The sequence below is a fragment of the Diadema setosum genome, chromosome 2, assembly GCF_964275005.1.
Source record: "Diadema setosum chromosome 2, eeDiaSeto1, whole genome shotgun sequence".
Classification (NCBI taxonomy): domain Eukaryota; kingdom Metazoa; phylum Echinodermata; class Echinoidea; order Diadematoida; family Diadematidae; genus Diadema; species Diadema setosum.
This window is the reverse complement of record NC_092686.1, coordinates 2740540-2762639: the sequence shown is the minus strand read 5'-3', so window position 1 is coordinate 2762639 and position 22100 is coordinate 2740540. Positions and strand designations below refer to the sequence as shown.

The window sequence follows — 22100 nt, the reverse complement described above, 5'->3', positions numbered from 1 at the left end:
GTTCGGTCTCTAACATTACAGTTACTCATTCAACACAAAATCAATCTGGAATCGACGCATGATGTGTGAGACTGATGTCGGTGGTTACAGTGGACATCGACGAAGTACGATTGTCAACGCAAAATTACATAGGGTTAATACACGCACAACAGATACTAGTACGCCTCCGCTCCGGCCGCGCGTGGTGGGTACATGCTGCTCTCGCGCGTGCGCGTGCGATCGCGATGCAGCTAGCGCAGCAGGGCATAAGAGCGGAGGATGGAGGTCACAGCACGGGTGGGCGTGTCACAGACACAGTTAGCTCGCTGAACAGATTTGATTTTCTTGAAGGAATTTTGCTCATTAATTCCGTCATCGATACTTTCTGTTACAGTTAGTGTCCCCTCCTGAGCAACAACGGGAAAAATTGTAGACACGTTTAGTTTTGTCCTTCTTTGTTGAAAAGCATTAACGCATTGAGTGTATATACTTACTTACCACGCTCTAACGTTGTGGTTACAACCCGATCGGCGGCTCAGCAACCCAAACCGCGCGCGGGCGTCGCAGGGGAGGCGGCGGCCCACGGGTTTACGTTTACGGTTGTCCGCTAGAGGTCATGCACTGCGTGAAAGTGCACCGGAAGACGCGCGGCGGAGCCAAGAACGTCAAGTCTGCTAGAAACTGATTGGAATGTAAACCTCGATTTGTCGTCTAATTATCATTCGTTGTTACGTGAGTTTAACACCATGGAAGCTATCAAACGTTTTGGCAGGAAGGCAAGAGAGAGTGTGAAGGTAGGTTGAATATTATGTTTTGTCATGAAAGGTTGATCAGGCACTCTGACATTTTCACTTTCCTCACACACAGCAATGCCAATGCCAATGGTCAGTGACATTCTTGCTTTCGTGTAATTACGTGCCTACGCTACGTGCACTGTATTGCAATAGACACATCATGATCACGCAGCACAGTAATAAATGAATGGGACTAGGCTCTAGCTGGGATGACGCTCATCGTGCTCATGCAGTGTAATGTATGGTCAAGGATGAGATGTTGATGTGTAAAAGTGTAGGGGGTAGGCCTACTATAATAAAGTAACTTATGTATAATATTTCTCACGATGGCCCGACCTTGACGGCTCACAAAAAAGAACACAATCCACTTGGCATCATGTCACCTGACACCTCTGTTCCGAGTCTGACTGTAGCCGGTGACTAATAACCACGTTAGAAGACGTGTGTAGGCAAGAGTATTAACGTAGACAGTTTCACTACAAATAGACTAGGGGTTTACTTCTAACATTACAATGTAATACACTACAAACTGTTGGGTTCCAAATTGTGTTCCTTTTTGTGAGCCGTCAAGGTCGGGCCATCGTGAGCTGAGATTACATAATAACTTAGTTAGGCCCTACACCCTAGTACACTTTACACCTCAACATCACATCCTTGACCACACATTACGGATCCAGGACAACTCGCCCTCGAGACAGGTCGCCCCGGAAACAGCTTGCCCTCGATTTTCGAGGGCGAGTTGTCTTGGGTCCGAGGGCGGGTTGTCTCAAATGGCAAAGGAATATACCCCGAATGTTTGATTTAATTTCAGACAAAATATTTTTTTTTTTTTTTGTAAAAATGAATGCCGATGAGAATTAGGGGGTGAGCTCAGATCGCGCATGGACAATTCGGCAATTGGCTTGGAAAATGCGATACCAAAATGCCATAATTTTCATTTTAAAAATGATATTTTAATTGGAGAAAATAGAAAAGTAGTCCGCCTGGCTAGTTAAAAAAAAAAAAGTTAAGTGCGACCCCTGCCAAGTCTCACGCATTCTGAGTGAGACTCAAGCATTTAGGGTCTGTCTCACAATCTCACGCATGGCACCCATTTTTCTCACGCATCGGGAAAAGTCTGCAATTTGGGCCTATAATAAGGAGCATAGCTGAAAAGATTAAAGTAATAGTTGCAATTGAAGGTATATTTCCCCTTTTTCTTTCAAAATAAGTAAAAAATAGTCACTTAAGTATGCACCTGATCGCACCATTAAGAGCTAAAAATTGAAAAAGCGCCCTACCGTACCTGGCAACAGGGGGAAAACCCCTCCCACACCCTCGCTCGCGCGCACATTCGCTCGCCGAGATGCCGAGTCATGAAAATCTCACTCATACAAATTTTTTGAACTTGGCATCCCTGAACTCGCCCTCGGACCCAAGATAACTCGCCCTTGAAAATCGAGGGTGAGCTGTCTTCGGGGTGACTTGTCTCGAGGGCGAGTTGTCTGTCGCCCATCCAAGTCTTCAAAATCATGAATGGCTTCACTGACACCAACTGTTCCAAGCTTTTCAAAGCAAAACTAAAGATGAGAAAGTTTATCTTTGAGGCCACAAATTCAAGATCCAGAAACAACATGCACGTCTGAACATCAGGAAAAACAACTTCACTCACAGGGTAGTAAACTCACTGGAACATGCTTCCAGTAAATTTACCAATTGATGTCAGCTATGGAAGCAACTACAGTCAACAGATTCAAGTCAGAAATAGACGCTTTCCTGTCAAAGAAATACAACAAGTTCACATACTCCGCAGAGTAATCATCTTAAATAGTAGCAGTCATTACTGCAATAAAAGACGAGGCAAGTTTGGCATACAGTGGAAAATTGCTGAAAGTGGGAGGGCATTACAAGACTAAACTTACTTTATCTTTCCAGAAGCCCGACAAGACAGGTGAATGCAGGTGAATACAGGTGAACATTTAATCAATAATAACTATGTAAATTTAGAACCGTAACAACACTGCATCAGTGCAGAGTAACGCCACTTCCTAACGCCAACACTTGCAACAGTTCTTCTTCTTCTTCTGATTAAGTCTGCCTCCTTCAATAGACTGAAGATTCTTGCAGACTGGTGCTATTTACATTATAATACAATTTATTTACAGATATTTACAAGCACAAGTTAGATCTAAATTCTAGGTCAACTTAGTCAGACAGATGGGGCCTCGCCACCAAAGTGGGGAACCACAACACTACTACAAAACTTATAACAATTTATACATTACTAATGTAGACATTTGTATGTTACGTAAAATGCATGCTTATATAGAAGGTACATAAGTCCATAGAGAACCCTCATGATAAGTCCACTGAACAAAAAAAAAATGGCACTTTCTAGCGCAATCCCCGACCATCGGGGTTCATCGTTGCAGAATTCAAAATGGTGCTTTGACCACTCAGCAAATGCAAATTATGCGTGTGCGTGCGTGGCTGGGAGTGCATGCAGTGATCTACTGCGTGCGTGCGCTCTTTGCTAGCACTCTAGCAGCACGCACGGTCCGATCGCTTGAACTCCCAATTATCAGATGTACCGTTTGCACATGCTGCATATTAAATCTTCATTTTTGTCAAGTTGTGAAATGTGTATGTCAATATCGATAAAATAGCTATGTAGTGTCATTAATAGAGATTACATATAATGAGTTTGAGGTGACAAAAAATGATGTCAAGAATCAAAACTGAAAGCAATCGTAAAGCGATCGCTGAGCTCTCTTTGTGTTGTGGGCCGTTCCGGTACAGCCCTGTCGCTATTTATACAGCGACTGGGCTGTGTATAGTTAGGTCTAACTAAGGAAACTGGAAAGTGAAGTGGAATGAATGTAAACTTTCTCATCTGGTTGTCTCAACTTCACTCAGTCTTGACAAGATCAAGTTGACAAGAGTCTTGTCAACTTGGTCTTGGAATGTGGATGATGATTGATCTTGCATCTCATTAAGAGTGTAGTTCTATTGAATTGTAATATGTAGGGTTATTTAGATGTCCATAGATTTATAGACTTTCTGTTATCACAAAACACTGAAAATGTGATAAAGAGGTCTATTCCATGTCCTACTTTAATACAGGTATGGTATTAGGCCAGGTAAAAAAAGGAACCAGTTTCTCGTCCTCGCGCGCATCGATTTTGGCCGCCGCATCGATTTTTTTACTATTTACTATTTTCAAAATGGCGCTGAAAATACCAAGAAATTCATAATTCTCGTCCCAGCCCGCTCCCCGCCCGCATCGATTTTCAGTTGCCGCATCGACTTTTTTGATATTTAGTCTACTATTTTTTCAGCCGCCGAAAAAAAAAATCGACAATTCACCTACCAATCGTGATGTCTCATTTCTAATCACGCATAGCGTCCTCTACTTAGCTGTAGTACAGCTGTAGCTTCTGTAGTGCGTATGTAATAACGCATGCATTTCACACTGCGAGCTCGGCAAGACGGACTGACCCACAAAGCAGTGGAACTGTAGTTGGGGATGGGCGCGCGGGCTAGGGCTATGATGTACAGCGCACTCGCGTGAACGCGATAGCGGCAACATTTTTCGAACAATCGCTGATATTCCACGCATGTTTCGCGCATTGTTCGTATTTTTCCCCGTTTCTCATATTTTAAGCGGATGAATTGTACTGTACAAATGCTTGTGAGGATTGTATCGAGTTTGTATACATTTTCATGTCATTGTGACTATGTGCATGTGTGTGCAGTGTCGGAAGGTACGGTGCCAGTGCAGTGGCCGTGCCGGCCGCGTATGCGTGTCTGTAGCTGTCAGGGTTCTCCATCCCCTGGTCTGTCAGCTGTTTGCACACGCATGAACACATTCGAATGTGTAGAGGCCCATACACTCTGCTCTGTAACGTTGCATCTGACGGTGATGTATTGTTCTATTTTGAAGAGAAAATGAATGCGCTTTTCCAGCAAATGTAGAATTATTAAATGAGTGTACATGTATCTACAAAATAAATAACTTTTCCAACGGATTCTGGTTTTGTCTCGTATTTCTGCGGGATACTTTTCTTTCCGATGTAAATTCACGGACACAGCCTTCAGTCGTATCACCTGTAGTGTGATACAATCATTCATCATCCAAATGATGAGTGATTATCAAATGTCTTTTTAGAACATGAAGAAACATCTCTAAATGTTTAATGCTATAATGCCATATCAGTATCATTTTGACATCCATCTGGGAAAATAAATAACTTTTCCAACGGATTCTGGTTTTGTCTCGTATTTATGCGGGATACTTTTCTTTACGATGTAAATTCACGGACACGGCCTTCAGTCGTATCACCTGTAGTGTGATACAATCATTCATCATCCAAATGATGAGTGATTATCAAATGTCTTTTTAGAACATGAAGAAACATCTTTAAATGTTTAATGCTATAATGCCATATCAGTATCATTTTGACATCCATCTGCAATTGTACAAGCCAGTTTCCGGATGAATACATGTGCTACAGTTATACTGTGAAGAGATGCATCTTACCAGCTGTGTGGACGCAAAAAGTCACAAACACCAATGATAAATAAAAGCAGTGTTTTGAATATGGAATTTATTTCAGTCGTACTGTACATTTGTTGATAGAATGTTTTATACCTGTTTCAGTTAATAGCACAATACATCAGAATTGCAAGTACACTGGTATCAGAAATGCCATTACAACACTAAATACCAGTACATTGTATTAAGATGGTCATTTTCCCTTGACACCTGTAGTGGAGAGAAAAAGCAAATGTATTTCTACATGCATGAAGTTTCATTTCAAGTATGGTACAAAGTGTACATATATCTCTATTTGTTTGAAAATGCACAGAGTGCAGGCAAGACATACATGTTGTACACTTGGGACCTGGTCTCTCATAACACAGCTACCAGAGTGATATTTCATTTCATAAATTGGATATAGAAAATAGTAAAGCCCCCTCTCGTTACCTTTCTCAGAATTACCGGACGAGAAACACATATTACTTTCATTTTGACAATCCTCAAAAAAATAGTAAGATATCAAATAGTACACGTAAGGACCTCCCTCATCGCCTTGCTCAAAAAACCCGGACGAGAAACTACTTTCTTTTTTTACTTGGCCTTACTGGACTACAGCAAGTAATTCTGGACATGCACATTTCTGCGGGACTTCATACATGTAGATTAGCCTCACAGAGTGTTGTATGGACCGAAATCGCAACAACAAAAAAGCGACATAAAAATGTAAAAATGCTATTAAAGAAATTCAGATTTCACCTCAGATTTAGAAGAAGATTGATTTACAAACTATCACAAGGTTTTATGGTTTCAAGTTTGATATTTTACTGTAAAGTACAAAATTTGAGCCTCATTTGCCAATTTTGTCTTTGTCGTCCGCTCAGTAGGGAGTATGGTGAATCGTGGGAATGAATTTCATTCTGGTGCAAGGACAAGGTGTGAAAGACATGGATTATTCCAAATTGTTATAAAAATTGTGTCCGGAATTATAATGTGATTTTTATACCAAGCAAAAGGACTACTTTTTGGAGAGGAGTATTTACCAATATTTGAAGTCTTTTTTACAAAAATTGGAGTGAATGATTTTCATAATTTTGCAGAATTCGTAATTTTCTGGCCGTTGTGAATAACTGGTGCTATTTTTGGCCGAAATTTCATCCTCTGAGTACGGAATTCAGAGTCATGAAAAGAAAAAGCGTCCGATGATACGATCCACTCTCCTACAATAGTATGTGTAGTAGTATAAATCCAAAAATCTGACTGCCTACTTCAGTACTACATACTTTTGTGTGCAGTCAAATTTTTGCATGGGAGGGCAAACCTTGTTATGGGTTTTTATGCCTCCGCCAACGAAGTGGCCGGAGGCATTATGTTTTCAGGTCGTCCGTACGTCCGTCCTGTTTTGTTTTTGTCGATATCTCAAGAACCGTGAGGTGGTTTTGCATCAAACTTGGTATGAGGGTATATCCTGGGGGGATAATACTGTGTTTGGATTTTAGGGTCACGGGGTCAAATGTCAAAGGTCACAGGTTATTTTGTGAAAAAAAGGTTGAAATTTCATGTTTTTCTCCATATCTCGCAAATGGTTCAAGGTATCTTCATGGAACTTAGTATATATGCATGTACCGATGGGCAGTGATTATCTAGGGAAGTTGGGGGTCATGGGTCAAAGGTCAGGGGGTCAGAGGTCAAGGTCAACTCCTCAAAATATCACTGCTTTCCTTATATTTATGCAATGCCTGAAGGATTTTTTTTTAAACTTGATGTATGCATGTATAACCCAATATATATTCTGTGGGAAGTTTCTTGCCAAAAGGTCAAAGGTCAAAAGGTCAAGTGAAAATGCTAAATTGCACTTCTTCCTCCATATCTCAAAAGTAACTCAAGGTATTATCATGAAACTTACATATTTATGCATGTTCTACCTAACAGTGATTCTCTTTGGAACTGTGAGGTCAAAGGTCAAAGGTCAAAGGCCAGGTTTAGATACTATTTTACCATTTGATACTGAAATTATACTTTTTCTCAATACCTTGAAAATTACTCAATGCATAAACTTATAAAAGGGTCAAAAGTCAAGTAAAAATCATCAGTTCCCCCAAATACCTGCACTCTGACGTTTTAATCATTCATCCAATTGAACCTAGTTCTAGGAAAGTGAACATTCAGCACATTTGTGGCAAACCTGTCATTTTAATATTTTGCCAGTTGTGTGAAACTTTCATCACACATTGTCAAGACATTGTACTATAGACCTATTAGGAGAACCATGCATTATGGCGGAGGCATACACCAGTCGCCGTAGCGACATTTCTAGTTAGAATTATTTCTGTCTTTAACCCAGGGACAGGATATATCACTGTGATTCTTCTTCTTCCTGTACTGTGCAGCACCTCTGCTCTTATGAAGTTGCTCTTAATGGAGTCTTATGAAGTAAAACAAAGTAGAAAGTATATGAGTTACAGGTAATTAATTTCTTTTATTCACATCAGGCAGCGACACCAGAGAGCCCCAGCAGGAGTCATGAGGAACAAGAAGCATCTGTGAGTACATACAAGTGTATCCTAATATTATTATCTAGCTTGCAGAAAGAAAAAACGAAATCACTTGCATGATCTCTTGCACACTACAGCTGTATATTCCTCTAGATCACAAATATATGTAACGTCTACTCTGCAGATTGCCCATTCTTTTGTCTGTTTATTATATTGCATTGTCCAGATGGAGAATGCTCTACCAAGTAATTGTAGCAATAAAGTAGTGTTAAAAAAATCAATTTTCATGTGAGTAAGATGAAATTTGCATGTTTTTTTATAATCCCTGGAGTCAAAACAAGTACATAGTGTCACATTTAACAAGGAAAACACATGTATGATGTGCTTTTAATTTTTTTTTAGAGTTTCTTGTTTTATGAAATGTACAGAAATTTTCACACCACAAAAATTTCCACTTTTACAGTATTATGGAACTTACCATGCTAGTCTTTAAACAGTGAAATCGTGAAAAGTGTCACTATGATTTTAACAAGTCGTAGAATAGATTGTGATTACTGTGATAAGTACTGTATATGAAAATGTACGATGTTTATTTCATCATTGCATTTTTTTTTTTTTCATAATTTCTGATATTCAAGCTCATTTTTGGGCTGGATCTTTTGTATTACAGTTCATTGTTTCCTTTTAGGATGATTAAAAGAGAGTACCTCGTTATAAGATTTTTTTTTTCTTTTGAATCAATTACTAATGATCAGATCCACATGGATATTTCTCATGTACAAACTCCAACATAATTTTTTTTTTTCCTCAGCCATGGTAATGTCTGTTCCTACATTTTTATGCGTTCAAAATGTCAAACATTCATGCACATCGTGTTCACACTGGAAATCTGCAGAGTCACTCAATGTTTCATATGCTGGGCTTTCCCACAGTGTACACAGTCAGATTACAGTGTAGTGTATCAAGCAGGGGCAAGCAGTAGCTACTTCCATAATTCATGACATCAGTAAATGTCATGTCTTGCTTCCTTTTGTAACCCTGTGTCACAGGACCTGCATAAAAACTTAATCAAAGCACTGTTACAGACTACATGTATCACATGTCGCTACATTTCATAAAGCTTAAAAGTTAAGTAAGCAGAGACTGTCATTTAAAATTGTAGACAAAAATCTTGACCCTGTCTTGCACTAGGAAAGAAAGACGTACATGTATATATGCTACTCAGAAAGCAGTCTGTGGAACCACTGTGGTTGTTGTAAACGTCCATTTTATAGTTGTACTGAATGTATGGGGTAGTACACCTCAAGTGGCTTCTAAAGGATATAGGACTTGCTATTAAAGTGTAAAGCATGTTATGGCAGTTCAACATCTACACCAGTTGGTCTTTATACACAGGAAGGTACCAAATTACTAATATAGCAAAGATTCATTGTCAATTCTCTTTTTACAGAATATGAACTTTAAATGTAGCAGATCTTGTCTTGAGAAATATGTTTTGAGAAGTGGCTTCAATGAAAACTTCTCTGAAGGATCGATTACGAGTGTTCTGGGAAATTGTGGTACAATTGTAGATTTACACTAATTTTCGAAACTACAGTGGTATGCAATATACCACAAAAACAATACAATATATTCCTATGTGTGATGATGCCTTCAAAATATAAACCTGTGCATAGAATTTTGGACAGTGGTCAACAGTGGAAGTCCTTTGTTTTCAGATCGATAGGTCAAATATTCTCCAAATCATGTTAAAATTAAGCACTTGAAGTGGGTCTACCTTATTCAGGGTACCTACCAGATATGGTTTGTGATATGGCTTCATCATATCTTGAACACCTGTACATAGGGAGCTCAGCAACTACCACACATCACATAAAGTCAACACAGACACTCATGATAAAGGCCATATTTCTTGCAGTTGTTTGTGTTTGTGTGCATCTGTGTGTGTGTGTGTGTGTGTGTGTGTTTGTGTGTGTTTGTGTGTATGTCTACATCGGTGTCACTGTATAAACATTATGCATGTTTGTGCTTTTAGTCTTTACTTGAAGCAAGGAGAGCCACTAGATACATATTGTAGAAAGGTGAAGTTAATCATTCATAAAGACAGCGATGCTTTGCTCAGGAGTCCCATTGTGCGTGACGATCATGGTACATTCACATTGAATTTTCCACTGTCATGCTTTTCATCCTGTTCCAATAATATCACATTCCAGGGCTTCATCTGTCCAACATGCATGGTGGCTCTCTCCTCACCTGAACAGCTCCAATCCCACTGGGAAACTGTTCACAACACTGAGATGGCTGGAGGGGCAGCTAGCCCAGAGCCCGAAATAGTGGCAGCTCCAAGCGCTGTCACTCACGCTGCATATACAAACTCTCTTCATCAGACCCAGGTATGCCTCCAGTTTCTGAATTTTAGTTGACCAGAAATCGTCAAAACATCAAGTGAAATGTCAGTGTAAGCTGCATGTTATGCCAGTTAATGATCATATTGTTTAAAGTTGTGTCCCTATTGTGTAAACATGAAAATCTATGCTTTGCAAACGGCATGTTTTGAGACCAGACGTGGTCGCGAACAAAACTTGATAGATTTTAATAAGATTTAAAGATTATCAAGAGCCATATTCTTAACTTTCGTGGATTTATATAAATTTATTTTGCAAACAGAGATTCAGCTTTATCACCTACATAATTCTGTTAATCATGACAAAAATGTGTGTGCCTTCAAATTTTAGGCAAAGTGAATGCTGCTGATATTTAAGGATGTGTGTATTTGCATGTGATCATTTATTTCATCCCATGATATTGATGGAAAATGCTATAATTCATTGTCTTTTTATTGTTGAAATCTTTAGTACATGTAGTATACTAGAGATTTGCAAAACTGAAATATTCTGTAGTTGTTTTTGATGCTGTGATGTCACATATGTAATCACTGATCTTGCTGCGGAACTTTTACACTGTTACTGTCTCATTGTACAAGTCACCATGCACTATGTGCACATGTGCATGTGGAAAAAAAACGCACACAAAAGCATTTCATAATGTATACACTTGAAATCATGGCTTTTCTCATCCAACTGAGTCTCATTTTATCAAAGTTCTTTAACCCTCAGTAAAACCATTGGAGAAAAAATTATGATGATGTAGAAACTTTTTCATCCATTTTTTTCTTTCTTCAGTCTATTCATATACAGTAAGCTCAATGTAGTGGCCCAATGCACAAAAATTAATGTTGCATGCTCTAGTATTGTATTTCATTAGTGTATTTGCTGCAAAGATACAGGTACTTTCAACATTAACCAGGACACATTAATCTTGCTGTAAGGTCATAATAATTATGTATTAAAAAGTCCTCAAATTTAAAGCAATGTACATTGTACATTGTACAGCTTACATTGTGTTGTTTCTTCATTGTACAAGTTTAGTTCATACTTGAATACAGACAATTTTAATTTTTGCAATCATTTTCTTTCATTGTTTCTTCCCCTTCTGTCCATGATCACTCTGCAGTCAAGGTAAGTCACTCACTTTTGTAATTACAAGATGTATGTTGTGTTCAGATATCTCTGCAGCAAAATGTTTTGTCGTAGTGTTCTATTCAGTCAGTAGCTAAGTGTACTTTTCATTCACCTTTTGAAGATACTGTAGGTAGATATTTATTCCATTATGTCTCGTCACCTGCTTTTACTGTCTTAAAAGTTCTGCTTAGAAAATGGAAGTTCCATTAAAGTACTGTAATTGCTTTCTTTGTAAGGAATACCTTTGATAGACATCTATACCTACATACACATGTATCACTTTATAATTTATCTGTTCTGATTTTTTTTTTCATGACATCACAGAGCAAAGCTAATATACAGACATGGGGGAGGGTAGAGGACTTCTCAAGTTGTAACTTTTAAAGTACTAACTGGTACATATCAGTGATGAATATTTCTTGATGTAAAGTTCGCTTTGTCTCTGGTACCATTGTTTGCCCTTCACTTAAAGATATTGAATTGATTTGTTGATACCTGGTTTAGATATACTTTACCATCACACTCTCATGCTTAATATGCAAATTGCACATTGATCTTTGTAGCTACAATTGTATCTATGTACAGCAGTTTGTGTACACATTGATTACATACCAGTTCTCATGTTTATTGTTTTGATTGGTTTAGAGTCTTGTATGAAAGACAACTTTTTACAATAATCTTTGCATCACCAATCTTTGCAGGTATAGTGAAAATGAATGCACTGTATTATCCAACAAATATTCACTTTCATGCTGTTTTCTCATTTTGACAGTGATGGCGGTGTTGAGGTTCTTCGGCAGGAAATAAATGAGTTGAGAACATCTTTGAAGGTTTGTTAACCCATTTCTTTCTTTTACTATGTCAGCTGCTATCCTGCCTTTCTGCATTGGAATTGTTTTGATAATTTCTTGATTAGGTAAGCGTGTGCAGTTGGATGTCTTGTATGTCATGCAGTATACTGCACCTATGAAAGCTGAATGCAGATAACTTCTCTAAAATCTTTACATTAAACAACCCTACCAGGATCATCTTAAAGTTTGTGATTGAAAAGTACTGATTTTAATTACTTCTTCTCTAGAAAATTCATTTGTGAAATAGTTATCACAGATATTGGATTGTTAACTTTCTTTGTCAATTATACCACGAAAATTGTTATAGTCTTTAATCATTTCTAATTGTACCATTTTTAATTATCCATTGTATCCTATGATTACATATTTTCACTAGGTACAGTAATAACACTGATATAACATTACTGTAAGATATTTTTCAAGATTAACTGTAGGTTTGGGATTGATGAATTGGACACATTTAATGCTTCCTTTAAACATGCATTGTTACGTTATTGAAGATGAGAAGGAATATCATGCATCATTAATATAACTGCTTCTGCATTGTTGTAGAAGCAACTGGGGTTAACAATGTGTCAGGCCATAAAAATACCATTCAGAATACATAGATTATATAGTAAGCTGTGATGTAGGTTCTTGTTTGAAAAAAAAAAAAAAAAAATATGTGTCTATTTTTTGTTAAAGGTATAATGAAATGATTCTTCATCATTGTACAAAGGCAAAGTTTGATGGTCAGAAAAATAAATATGAATAATCACAGGCATAAAACTTATTAAAGAAACCAGTACACGAGAAATATGATGTGAAGGACACAACTGCCAGTATCTAGATGTTCTGGCAGTTAATGTTGACAATGCCACCTTGTAGCTGTTTGTTTTTTTGCCACATTTCCAATTGCATGTTATGCAGATTGAACAACTAAACCATTTTGCATGTTATCATTACAATTTAAGTAATAAGTTTTTATTTGTTCATGATCATTCCAACAATGAAACGCAATTTCAGATGAAGACCACAGTACTAGCAATATTGACCTTATACATGTTCACATATCAGTCATAAATTCCTAGGCTGTCAGTGACATTTGGCTAATTGAAAATAAATCAACAATGAGACAATCGCAAACAAAGACTGTTGTGACACGAACTTGATTTATAGAATTACGTGATCCCTTTGTCATTAATAACTTCTTATTTGGCGAGCAATACCAGCATATGTAATCATGCTGCTCACAGAACAGGGCCATAGGAAGTGCCATGGTTGAAAGAAATACAGAGCTAGCTCAGTAAGAGCAATACCCCACCAGCACATCCACGTAAGAGATCTATTTTAGGGACATCAAACTGAAGGATAAACTTTTGATGATATCAAAGTGAATTCATAGGATTGCAGGTCAGATAGAACTATCTAAATTGAACATGGAATGTGAGTCTCTTTATTTTATGCATATGAGAGAGCTTTAGATATTTGCGACGCAAACATTCAGAGGAAAAAAAAAACTTCTGGGCATTGGCAAAATTGTTTTACAAAATCGATCTCGCGTCATCTGAGTTTCCACGGTCGGTTCTGGGCCATTATTAGCGTCCCCTAAAAATTCACGACACAGAGAGCTACTTGATGCAGTGATCATATGGGGTTGCCATTTGAACTTTGTGTAGGCTGCGTCCTTGCATAATCTAAAGCTACTTTCCCACACAATGCATGGAGAGAGGGGCTAATATTTAGCTTGTAACAAAGTGGATGTAGTGGATCTGGTTTTATTGACATTTTTTCATATAATAAAAAAAAGAGATTCACAATTTAGTAAAGGATTTCCCAGGAACTTGACACATGGTCTTTATAGTGGTGTGTGATATACCGGTACATTGCTCTCATTTTAGCAATTATTTTGTAATATATCTCATTGTTGTTGTTATTATTATTATTATTATTATTATTTTGATTATCATTATCAATATTACTACTACTACTACTACTCCTACTCCTACTTGTACTTCTACTTCTGCTACTGCTATCATTATCATTTATCTTTACTTGTTATCATTATTTTATGTGTTTGTGTGTGTGTGGGTGGGGGGGGGGGGGCGAGATCAAAGTACATGTAGGTGACAAGCCAGCACTCAGTATCAAACAAACACAGCGCTATCCATGAAATACCTTCACTTGAGGGTTGTGCGTATTTGGTGTGTATCGCCTAGAGAGATGTAACAGATTCTACCTGTCAATCCGTTATCTGTACAAAACACAATGAGTGTCTGTGGAAATGTGGCGTGTTGAGCCTGTTTGATGAGCAGTTTTGCTACCTTTGCAACAAACAGCAATTTCAAAATACATGTTTCAACTACGTGTAGAACCATGGCAGCAACAAATCAGCCTTCAGTATTTCAGTTTCAACATAATTGCTATGAAAACTGAATATTCTAAGCTGCAATTATCGAAAAACTTCAGTATGAAATGGATTGAAGAGCTGACTTCCTAAGGAGTAAGCATTGCAGCAGTTTTCAGCTTGTGTTGCATTTCCTGTCCTTTCTGTGCTGAAGGAGGAGCAGTGGTACTCTTCAGAATTGAAGAAGGAGGTGGATAGGTTAAAGACAGGTGGAGATCCGGCACTAATTGTGAGCATCTTTCCATTCACTAATTTTGCTCGCTTCACCCTTCATCCATAATACATCATCATTTATCCATGTTCCACCACATTAACCACATGTTGAGAACATTTCATAGATAATGACCGTTTGTGACATTTTACTTTAATTTTTAATACTTGGTCACATTTTGCTGTCTCAGCTCACTCAAACCCATGCACACATGTATTGAATGTTTCCTTTATTTTATAACACTTTTCCTGTGCTTTTATATTGCTCAGTGTACCAGCAATTTTTATGGGATGTTATAAAAATATTCAGTTTCAAAGCATATTTTGCAAATCATGGTGTCGTATCATTGCATCAACTGTTAAATGAATTCATGTATTTGCACATCTTGTCATCATTGCCACAATGCAATGCTAAAAATGCATGTCTTTTGTCTGATTTGTGTTATTCATTTCTTTTTTTAATCCTTCCTGTGTCAAGGACTTCAAACAGCATGTACAATGTTATTGGGTTTCCTGTGCCATTCAGTACTCAAAGCACACAAAGGGTTAATGGTTGATGGCTATGTAAACTGAATCACCATATTTTCCTCAATAAACTACAAATAATTCAGATTTTTAATGTTCTGTGCAGTATGTGATTAAGCTTTTATCTATTTTAGAGCTTTAATACAAATTATACAAAGTCTGGGAAAAGCATGGTGAATTGCACTATACTGTGTTAATTTCTACTACTGCTGCTGTCACCAAAAAGAATGTAATTTTACTTTTGGTTACTAATAGGATGTATTTACTGTCTTGACAGATTAATTGAGATGCTGAGATGCTGTAAACTGGGTTTGATACTTGCAGTGCAGTGCATAAATGGAGCATCTTTGGTCTGTCAGTTTACATGGTCGGGTCCTGAGAATCTTTTTTTTTTCTTCTTCTTCTTCTTTTTTATAACACTAAGAGCTCAATGTGAAAATGTCAACATTTGTGTTGAGCAAATGATCAGTTATTTGTCTGTCTTAAATGCTTAGAGCTGTGTGCATAATGACTGTGTGAGTGTTGTATGAGTCATACATATATCTGGGTTTCATTTCATGAAAATGTTATGATAGCAATTCTTTGCTAAATAAAATGGTAACTTCTGATAGCGGCCAGTCAGGAAGTAGGATTCTTGTCATTATCATGACACAGTTTGTCATTGCAGCAAGAGTTGCTCTCATTATAGCTCTACTTTCTATGAAATGGGACCCTGGATGCATTGTGTTTGTGTTGAAGAGTGTCTAATTTTTTCATAATCAGTGTCATGTCCTGTCTTTCATGCTTTCACTTCCACATTTTCCAGTAGATCAGTCTGTGATATACAAACACAGAATATAAGTCAAGAACATTCATTGGAAGAGAAGAACATTGGTATATTTTTACATAAGTAGAAATCTTGATGCATGAACAACAACAACAAAAAAAAAATGTATAGGTATTTAGTGTTTCTGTCAACTTAACCCTACTGAAAGCTTTGCACTGAACTGTCTAGTAATCTCTGAAAAAAAAAAAAATCCACCAGCTTGTACAATATGTGCTAAGCTCAGACTAAGCTGCATATCATAGTTTATGTCACATTCCAGTAATTGTGTGTTTGCCTTATTAATCCTGTCCGTTTTCTTGTTGTTTTTCCTTCTTGTTGATGCTGTTCTTGTTGTTTGTGTGGGTGTTGTTATTGTGTTACAAGCCAGTTCACAGTTTGTAATGGTTTGCAGTTGCCTCTGAACCACAGACTTTTCAAAAACATGGATTAATCTTTCAACGAGAAGATCAGTTGAAAACAGGCAACAAAAAGTCGTAATTTACATACAAGTACTGCATGAATGGCTTTTGTAAATTCGGTCATAAAAGAATTTACATTGGTTTGTGCGTTCCATTATGCACCTAGTTCATTCATGAATAGTTAGAACATAAGTTAGTTAGTTTCCATGAAGACTTACTTATCCAGTTTTTAAAATACCTCAGGTACAGGTAAATTTAAAGCAAGGATCAACATGCACAGATTGTAACTGTGACATGGCTTATTTTTTCAAAGAACAGCACCACCATTGTGTGCTTTAGAACATTGTCAGATTTACGCTGTATGTTGGTATGTTGACAGCAGTTATTTATATTTGCTGACACTGAGAAATTTACATACATTACAAGTGCTGCATGAATGGCTTTTGTCAGATTTACGCTGTATGTTGGTATGTTGACAGCAGTTATTTATATTTGCTGACACTGAGTAATTTACATACATTACAAGTGCTGCATGAATGGCTTTTGTAAATTTGGTCATAAAAGAATTTACATTGGCTTGTGCGTTCCATTATGCACCTAGAAATTGGCACAATTACTGTAAAACTGAGAACCTTTGTACTATTAATTCCAAAGCCAGGCAAGGCAAATGTCTGTGCATTTACATGTTTATAATTTTCCACTTGAGAGTACTTCTATATGATATAACTCATTGCAATACCTCCCCTTGAAGTATTTCTTGTTTCTTTTGAGCTAGTTAGCAGAAACAAGAAAATTTGTGAATATTTGCACTTCATAGAATGATATTTCATGAAGTGATATTTTCAGCCAAGGTGAGTTGCAGTTAGTAAATACAGTAAGTCAATTGCTGAACTGGTGGTGCTTCAGTAGACGAGCAATCAATGTGCATCCAACAGAACTTGATCGTATTCCTCTCTTCCCGCCATGTTTTCAGGATGATTCTGATGTCTTCAAGGAGCAGCTGAAAAAATCAGAGGAAAACAGATCACTCCGTAAGTTGCTTCAACAATTTTGCTTCACGTTATCCATTTTTGTTCATTCAGTGTTTTAGTCTGAGGAATTGAGAAAGTGAAATTTTATCCATCACTTGTCCATGATTTTATTGACTTCTACAGCTGAGCTGAAACTACAGATAGATTTTTGTATAAAGACAACTTTGAGAGCCATCCAGCAGAACTATTCAACTATAATTTGAGATGTAAATTTGTGGGGTTTTGTTTGTTTTTGAATTGGAAAAAAACAACATTTTACACGATTTTTTTTACAGACATTAATTCTGTTTGAATCAGTGGAAGTCTACCTGTATGTTTGCTTGTGCTATCTTCACAGATATGACACTGGCGATTAGAAAATCTAATGAAACTTATGTGTACTCTCTGCATTAGAATAAAGTATGTGAATACCCATCAAAGCTTTATATATGTTTAATGGTAGATAACAACGCTAAAGTGATTACTTTGTACTAGGAACAATTAAGATAGAAAGGAGAAAAACGACAGTAAAGTACATGATGTGATGGTGGTTGAATACATATTAGTCAAACCTGATTTATTTCCTCCTCCTTGGCTTAATCAGTAACAATCAGTCATTTGCCGAAGTGAGTTACCATCGTTCTAGAACCTCCAAACTTCTACTTATTGTCTCTTCCTTTACATCTTCCACCTCCGTGGCAGTTTCTTCCGAGATTGTTCTCTTGAGGCAAGACCTTGCGGAGGCCAAAGCGAACGCAAATGCCTACAAGACTGTCAAGGATGCAATGGAACAAAAAGCAGCAACTCTTGTAAGTCGGAAGCGATTCGTCTTGGGTAAAGATAAAAATATGGTTAATCTCCTAGGCATTGCATGTAGCTGCCAGGCATTGCATGTAGCTGCCTGGCATTCACGGCAGTTTAGTGTGTAATGTGACGTTCAGATTTCATCATGTTTGCAGAGGCTGGTGCTACTCAAACTTTCTGCAAGGCTGCAAGATTTATGGACAAATGTGTGTAATTTATAGAAATATGAAAATAAAAAGGAAATGCGCCAAAGACGGAGAAAAAAAAGCAAGTGAATTTCTACATTTGTCATTAAATGGAACTTCTGTACTACTGTAAAAGCTGTAATATTTGTGAGGGTTTAATTTTTGAGAGTTTTAAACCTGAAATTGAAACTTGTGCCTCATTTTGTCATTGCTAAGGCCGGCGATATGGCAGCCGTCAGAGCAGAGCTGGATGAAGAGAAAGGACATCGGAAGGCTCTCGAAGAAACCTTGGAACAGACCCAGGTGAGTTTACCAACACACTGTGGAGTTACCCTATAGCATACTGTAAAACCAGAATCATTCACGGCATGAAACTTTTGCAAAAAGCCACTGGCATTCAATGCATTGTGTACCTGGTAGACCCGTCCTTTACCAGACCAGCATTTTACTTTAGCAAATCTTTGGGCTTCTCACAAAATTCACCAATGTTTCGTGCCTGCTAAAATGTCTGGTTTTGCAGCACTTTGTTCTCTCTCTGTTTGTGTTTTTTTGCTTGTTTTAGTTTAGAGGATTCTCTTCTTCTTTTTTCATGGGGGCTGAGCTTTTAGGGAAGATCCCGTCTCCATATAACTTTATGGCAATTCAGTTTTGAAGACACAGGCCCTAATTTTGTTGATGAGTGATGGTGAAAGTTAATTAGCGTTACTGCTGCTAAGAATTTTTTGTGTTTCCCAGAGTGATCTTCTTCTTTGTATGGCACAGTGTGCCTGGTTGATAACGTTTGCTGACTTGGTAGTTAGCTTGGGCAAACCACGGGGGTTTGGCTTCATTCACCCTTTTACTGGTGTGGATAGATGAGTGGACCACATCACTGAACTAGCTCCCTACTCTTTGCAATGAATGTGGGATCTTTTGCACTCATGAGCTTTGGTCGCTCACACACAGGACCTCTATTTGATATCCCTCAAAGGGACAGTATAATATGAATGGGCTATTGGCTAAATCTGCTCTATGTACATGGTAGTTAGTGATTTACAATGTGTGATGCATTCATCATAACAATTGATATGTATGTTGTTGCAGTTTTAATTTACTTTGAGTGTACTCTTGTATTTCATTCCTTAGATGTTCAACATGTAATGCTTCATTGATTTACAGTGATGATGTCTTTCCATTCGAAAGAAAGCATGTCATATTTTTCCATCCTCAATTTTGTGTCATTCTGCAGTTTGAACTCAGGGACCGAGAAAACCAACTCAAAGTCATGGAATCACAGTCACTGCAAAGGTGAGAGTGATATTTTCTGATCATACGAGAGAGTGAATTGTATCAGCTTTAATGCCTATAAAGATGTACTCATGGAAATTTGCTTCTTTGTGGGTATGAACATATCGTCGCCGGTCACACGAACCGACGAATCCCTCAGTTTTGCGTAAGAATGACAATTCGAGAAAATCGCGTTTGAAGTTAACCCATTTTTGACTTATGGTTGCTACACTTTCATGTCTATAATTTCCAATTATTATTGTAGTAAATCAGACTTCAACTCTTGCTCTAACTTGTGAAGTTTTTATCGAATTGTATTGTTAACAAATAAGCGGGAAATCGTCAAAGAGCTGCATGCATGTATTTTCGGTCTGCAAAGAACGTTGTCATTTTCCATGTGTGTACATATGTACATGTACATTGAGCGTTGTCATTGTCAACACATGTATTACATAGTATGCGCACTGTGCGCACGGTCAATGAACTGTTGAATCTCAAAAATTACACGCAAGTCAATGTCGTCGGTTCGGTGACCGCGCGTACTATTACGCGCGGTCACCGAACCGTCGAATCGCCTGATTGTTTAACCCTATTCTAACTGGGCTATTTGAGACCAAGTTTTTACTGGGGGGGGGTCAATTTGACCCCCCCTTCAGATCTCGGCCGCCGATCGCGCGATCGCCGCAAAATTTTGCCTGTACATAGAGCCGGATGTCAACTACAAGATTATATGGTCATACAATAGAAAAAGTTTGATTTTATATTTTTTAATAAATTAATTATGCAAATTAACGCATGAAATCATATTTTCACCTATAACTCCATTAAAAAGATTGAAGGATTGCTAAATTTTTGTGTCAGAGTTCCTCAAGACATATCAAACAATTTTCTTATAAAAAAATAGTGCAATCAAAGTCAGTTTCTTTTGTTTTGTATTGTTTTGTTAATTTCTTATGTATTTTATTGTTTTTTCGACCTTTTGTTTTTTATTGTTTTTTTGCCAAAATTTGTTGCAGGCACTTTTCCAAGCTGATCTACAATAGAATTGATTAATTTCAATGGTTAAAAGTTGAAATAATCCAATTCATATCAATTAAACAAAAAAACACAATTTGCATTGGATTTGCACACAAAATCATGAATTTGAGCTGTTTTTGGGTTGACATGCATATGCAAAACATTGCGTAACTTCAGAATGGTGTACCCGGACGTCGCAAATTTGGTCTCAAAATATGCGGGAGACTTCAATGAAAAAAGTCACAAAACGCCGCGGCAAAATCTTTGCGCGTTGCGGAATGGTGGCGCGAAATGTCGAGGGGGGGGTCAATTTGACCCCCCCCAGTTAGAATAGGGTTAACACACGCGCCTATGGGGAAAACAAATAATTTTCACAAATGGAATTACATACTTCTACAAAAGTGATAACTACGTAAAAATTACACCGAATTACACACTGAGAATTTCAGAATATGTAGTATGGAATATCTTCTATCGAAATGATTGAAAATCTCAAAATCAAAAATTTGACCCAAAATCGAGTGATTCGTCGGTTTGTGTGACCGGCGACGATATGATCGTGTAGTAGAATTTACATACAATTCCCTACAATTGCTCATTCCCTCTGTGATAAACAAGTGCAATCTGCAATAGAACATTCACATAAGATCCATCTGTAAACATTCTGGGTCATTGAGCCATCGACAGGTATGCATGTATTTCTGTCTTGCAACTTTGAAGAATTTTTATGACAGTTATTTTCAGTTACGTGGCTGTAAAGATTGACAAAAATTTTGTTTTGAGTGAGGGAGGCTTTTATAGCATGTCGGTGTTACTGAATTCATGCTGCATCTTGTAATGTTTGTAATGTTAATTCTAGTTTTTTAGGTGTTTTTTTTTTTTATTTTGGGGGGAGGGGGTAATGTTTTTGATATGTATATGTTCTTTATCTGGTAGAATAAACAATGATAATAATCCTCAAATGTTAGAAGAACCGCCTATGAAGAGTGACATTCTGCATTAGTAAAAGACTGAAGAGTGCAAAGTTATTTTCTATGCTGTTGCTAAAACAAAAACAACAACAACAGAGCCGATATGTTGAGGACAACCTTGTCACACAAGTATTTTTGTGGTACGGCAGAATTTATCACATGTCATTTCATGATTTATACTATACACTGGTGATTTCATCCCATCCCTTGTCACGAGTTAAAAACTTTGTCAGGGTGATGCTGGAGTGGTGATAGTTATGTTATGTAACCCACAAACTCATGATCCTCAAATTTCAGTCTCACACTCTTTATCAGCAGATTGTGACTTTCATTTCGCATCTTGTAT

The 22100-nt window shown here is 37.5% G+C and overlaps 1 protein-coding gene across 1 annotated transcript in view; it reads left to right on the top strand.

The window, feature by feature from the left end:
* The first annotated feature begins 670 nt into the window (after window positions 1-670).
* LOC140238952 (uncharacterized) overlaps window positions 671-22100 on the top strand; it is a 60111-nt gene continuing 38681 nt past the window's right edge. The window contains 9 exon segments of the mRNA XM_072318849.1: window positions 671-773; window positions 7782-7832; window positions 9998-10188; window positions 12078-12135; window positions 14697-14771; window positions 17475-17532; window positions 18214-18320; window positions 18717-18803; window positions 19729-19793. Of these exon segments, the coding sequence (XP_072174950.1) occupies window positions 726-773; window positions 7782-7832; window positions 9998-10188; window positions 12078-12135; window positions 14697-14771; window positions 17475-17532; window positions 18214-18320; window positions 18717-18803; window positions 19729-19793 (740 nt within the window). The 5' untranslated portion in view covers window positions 671-725.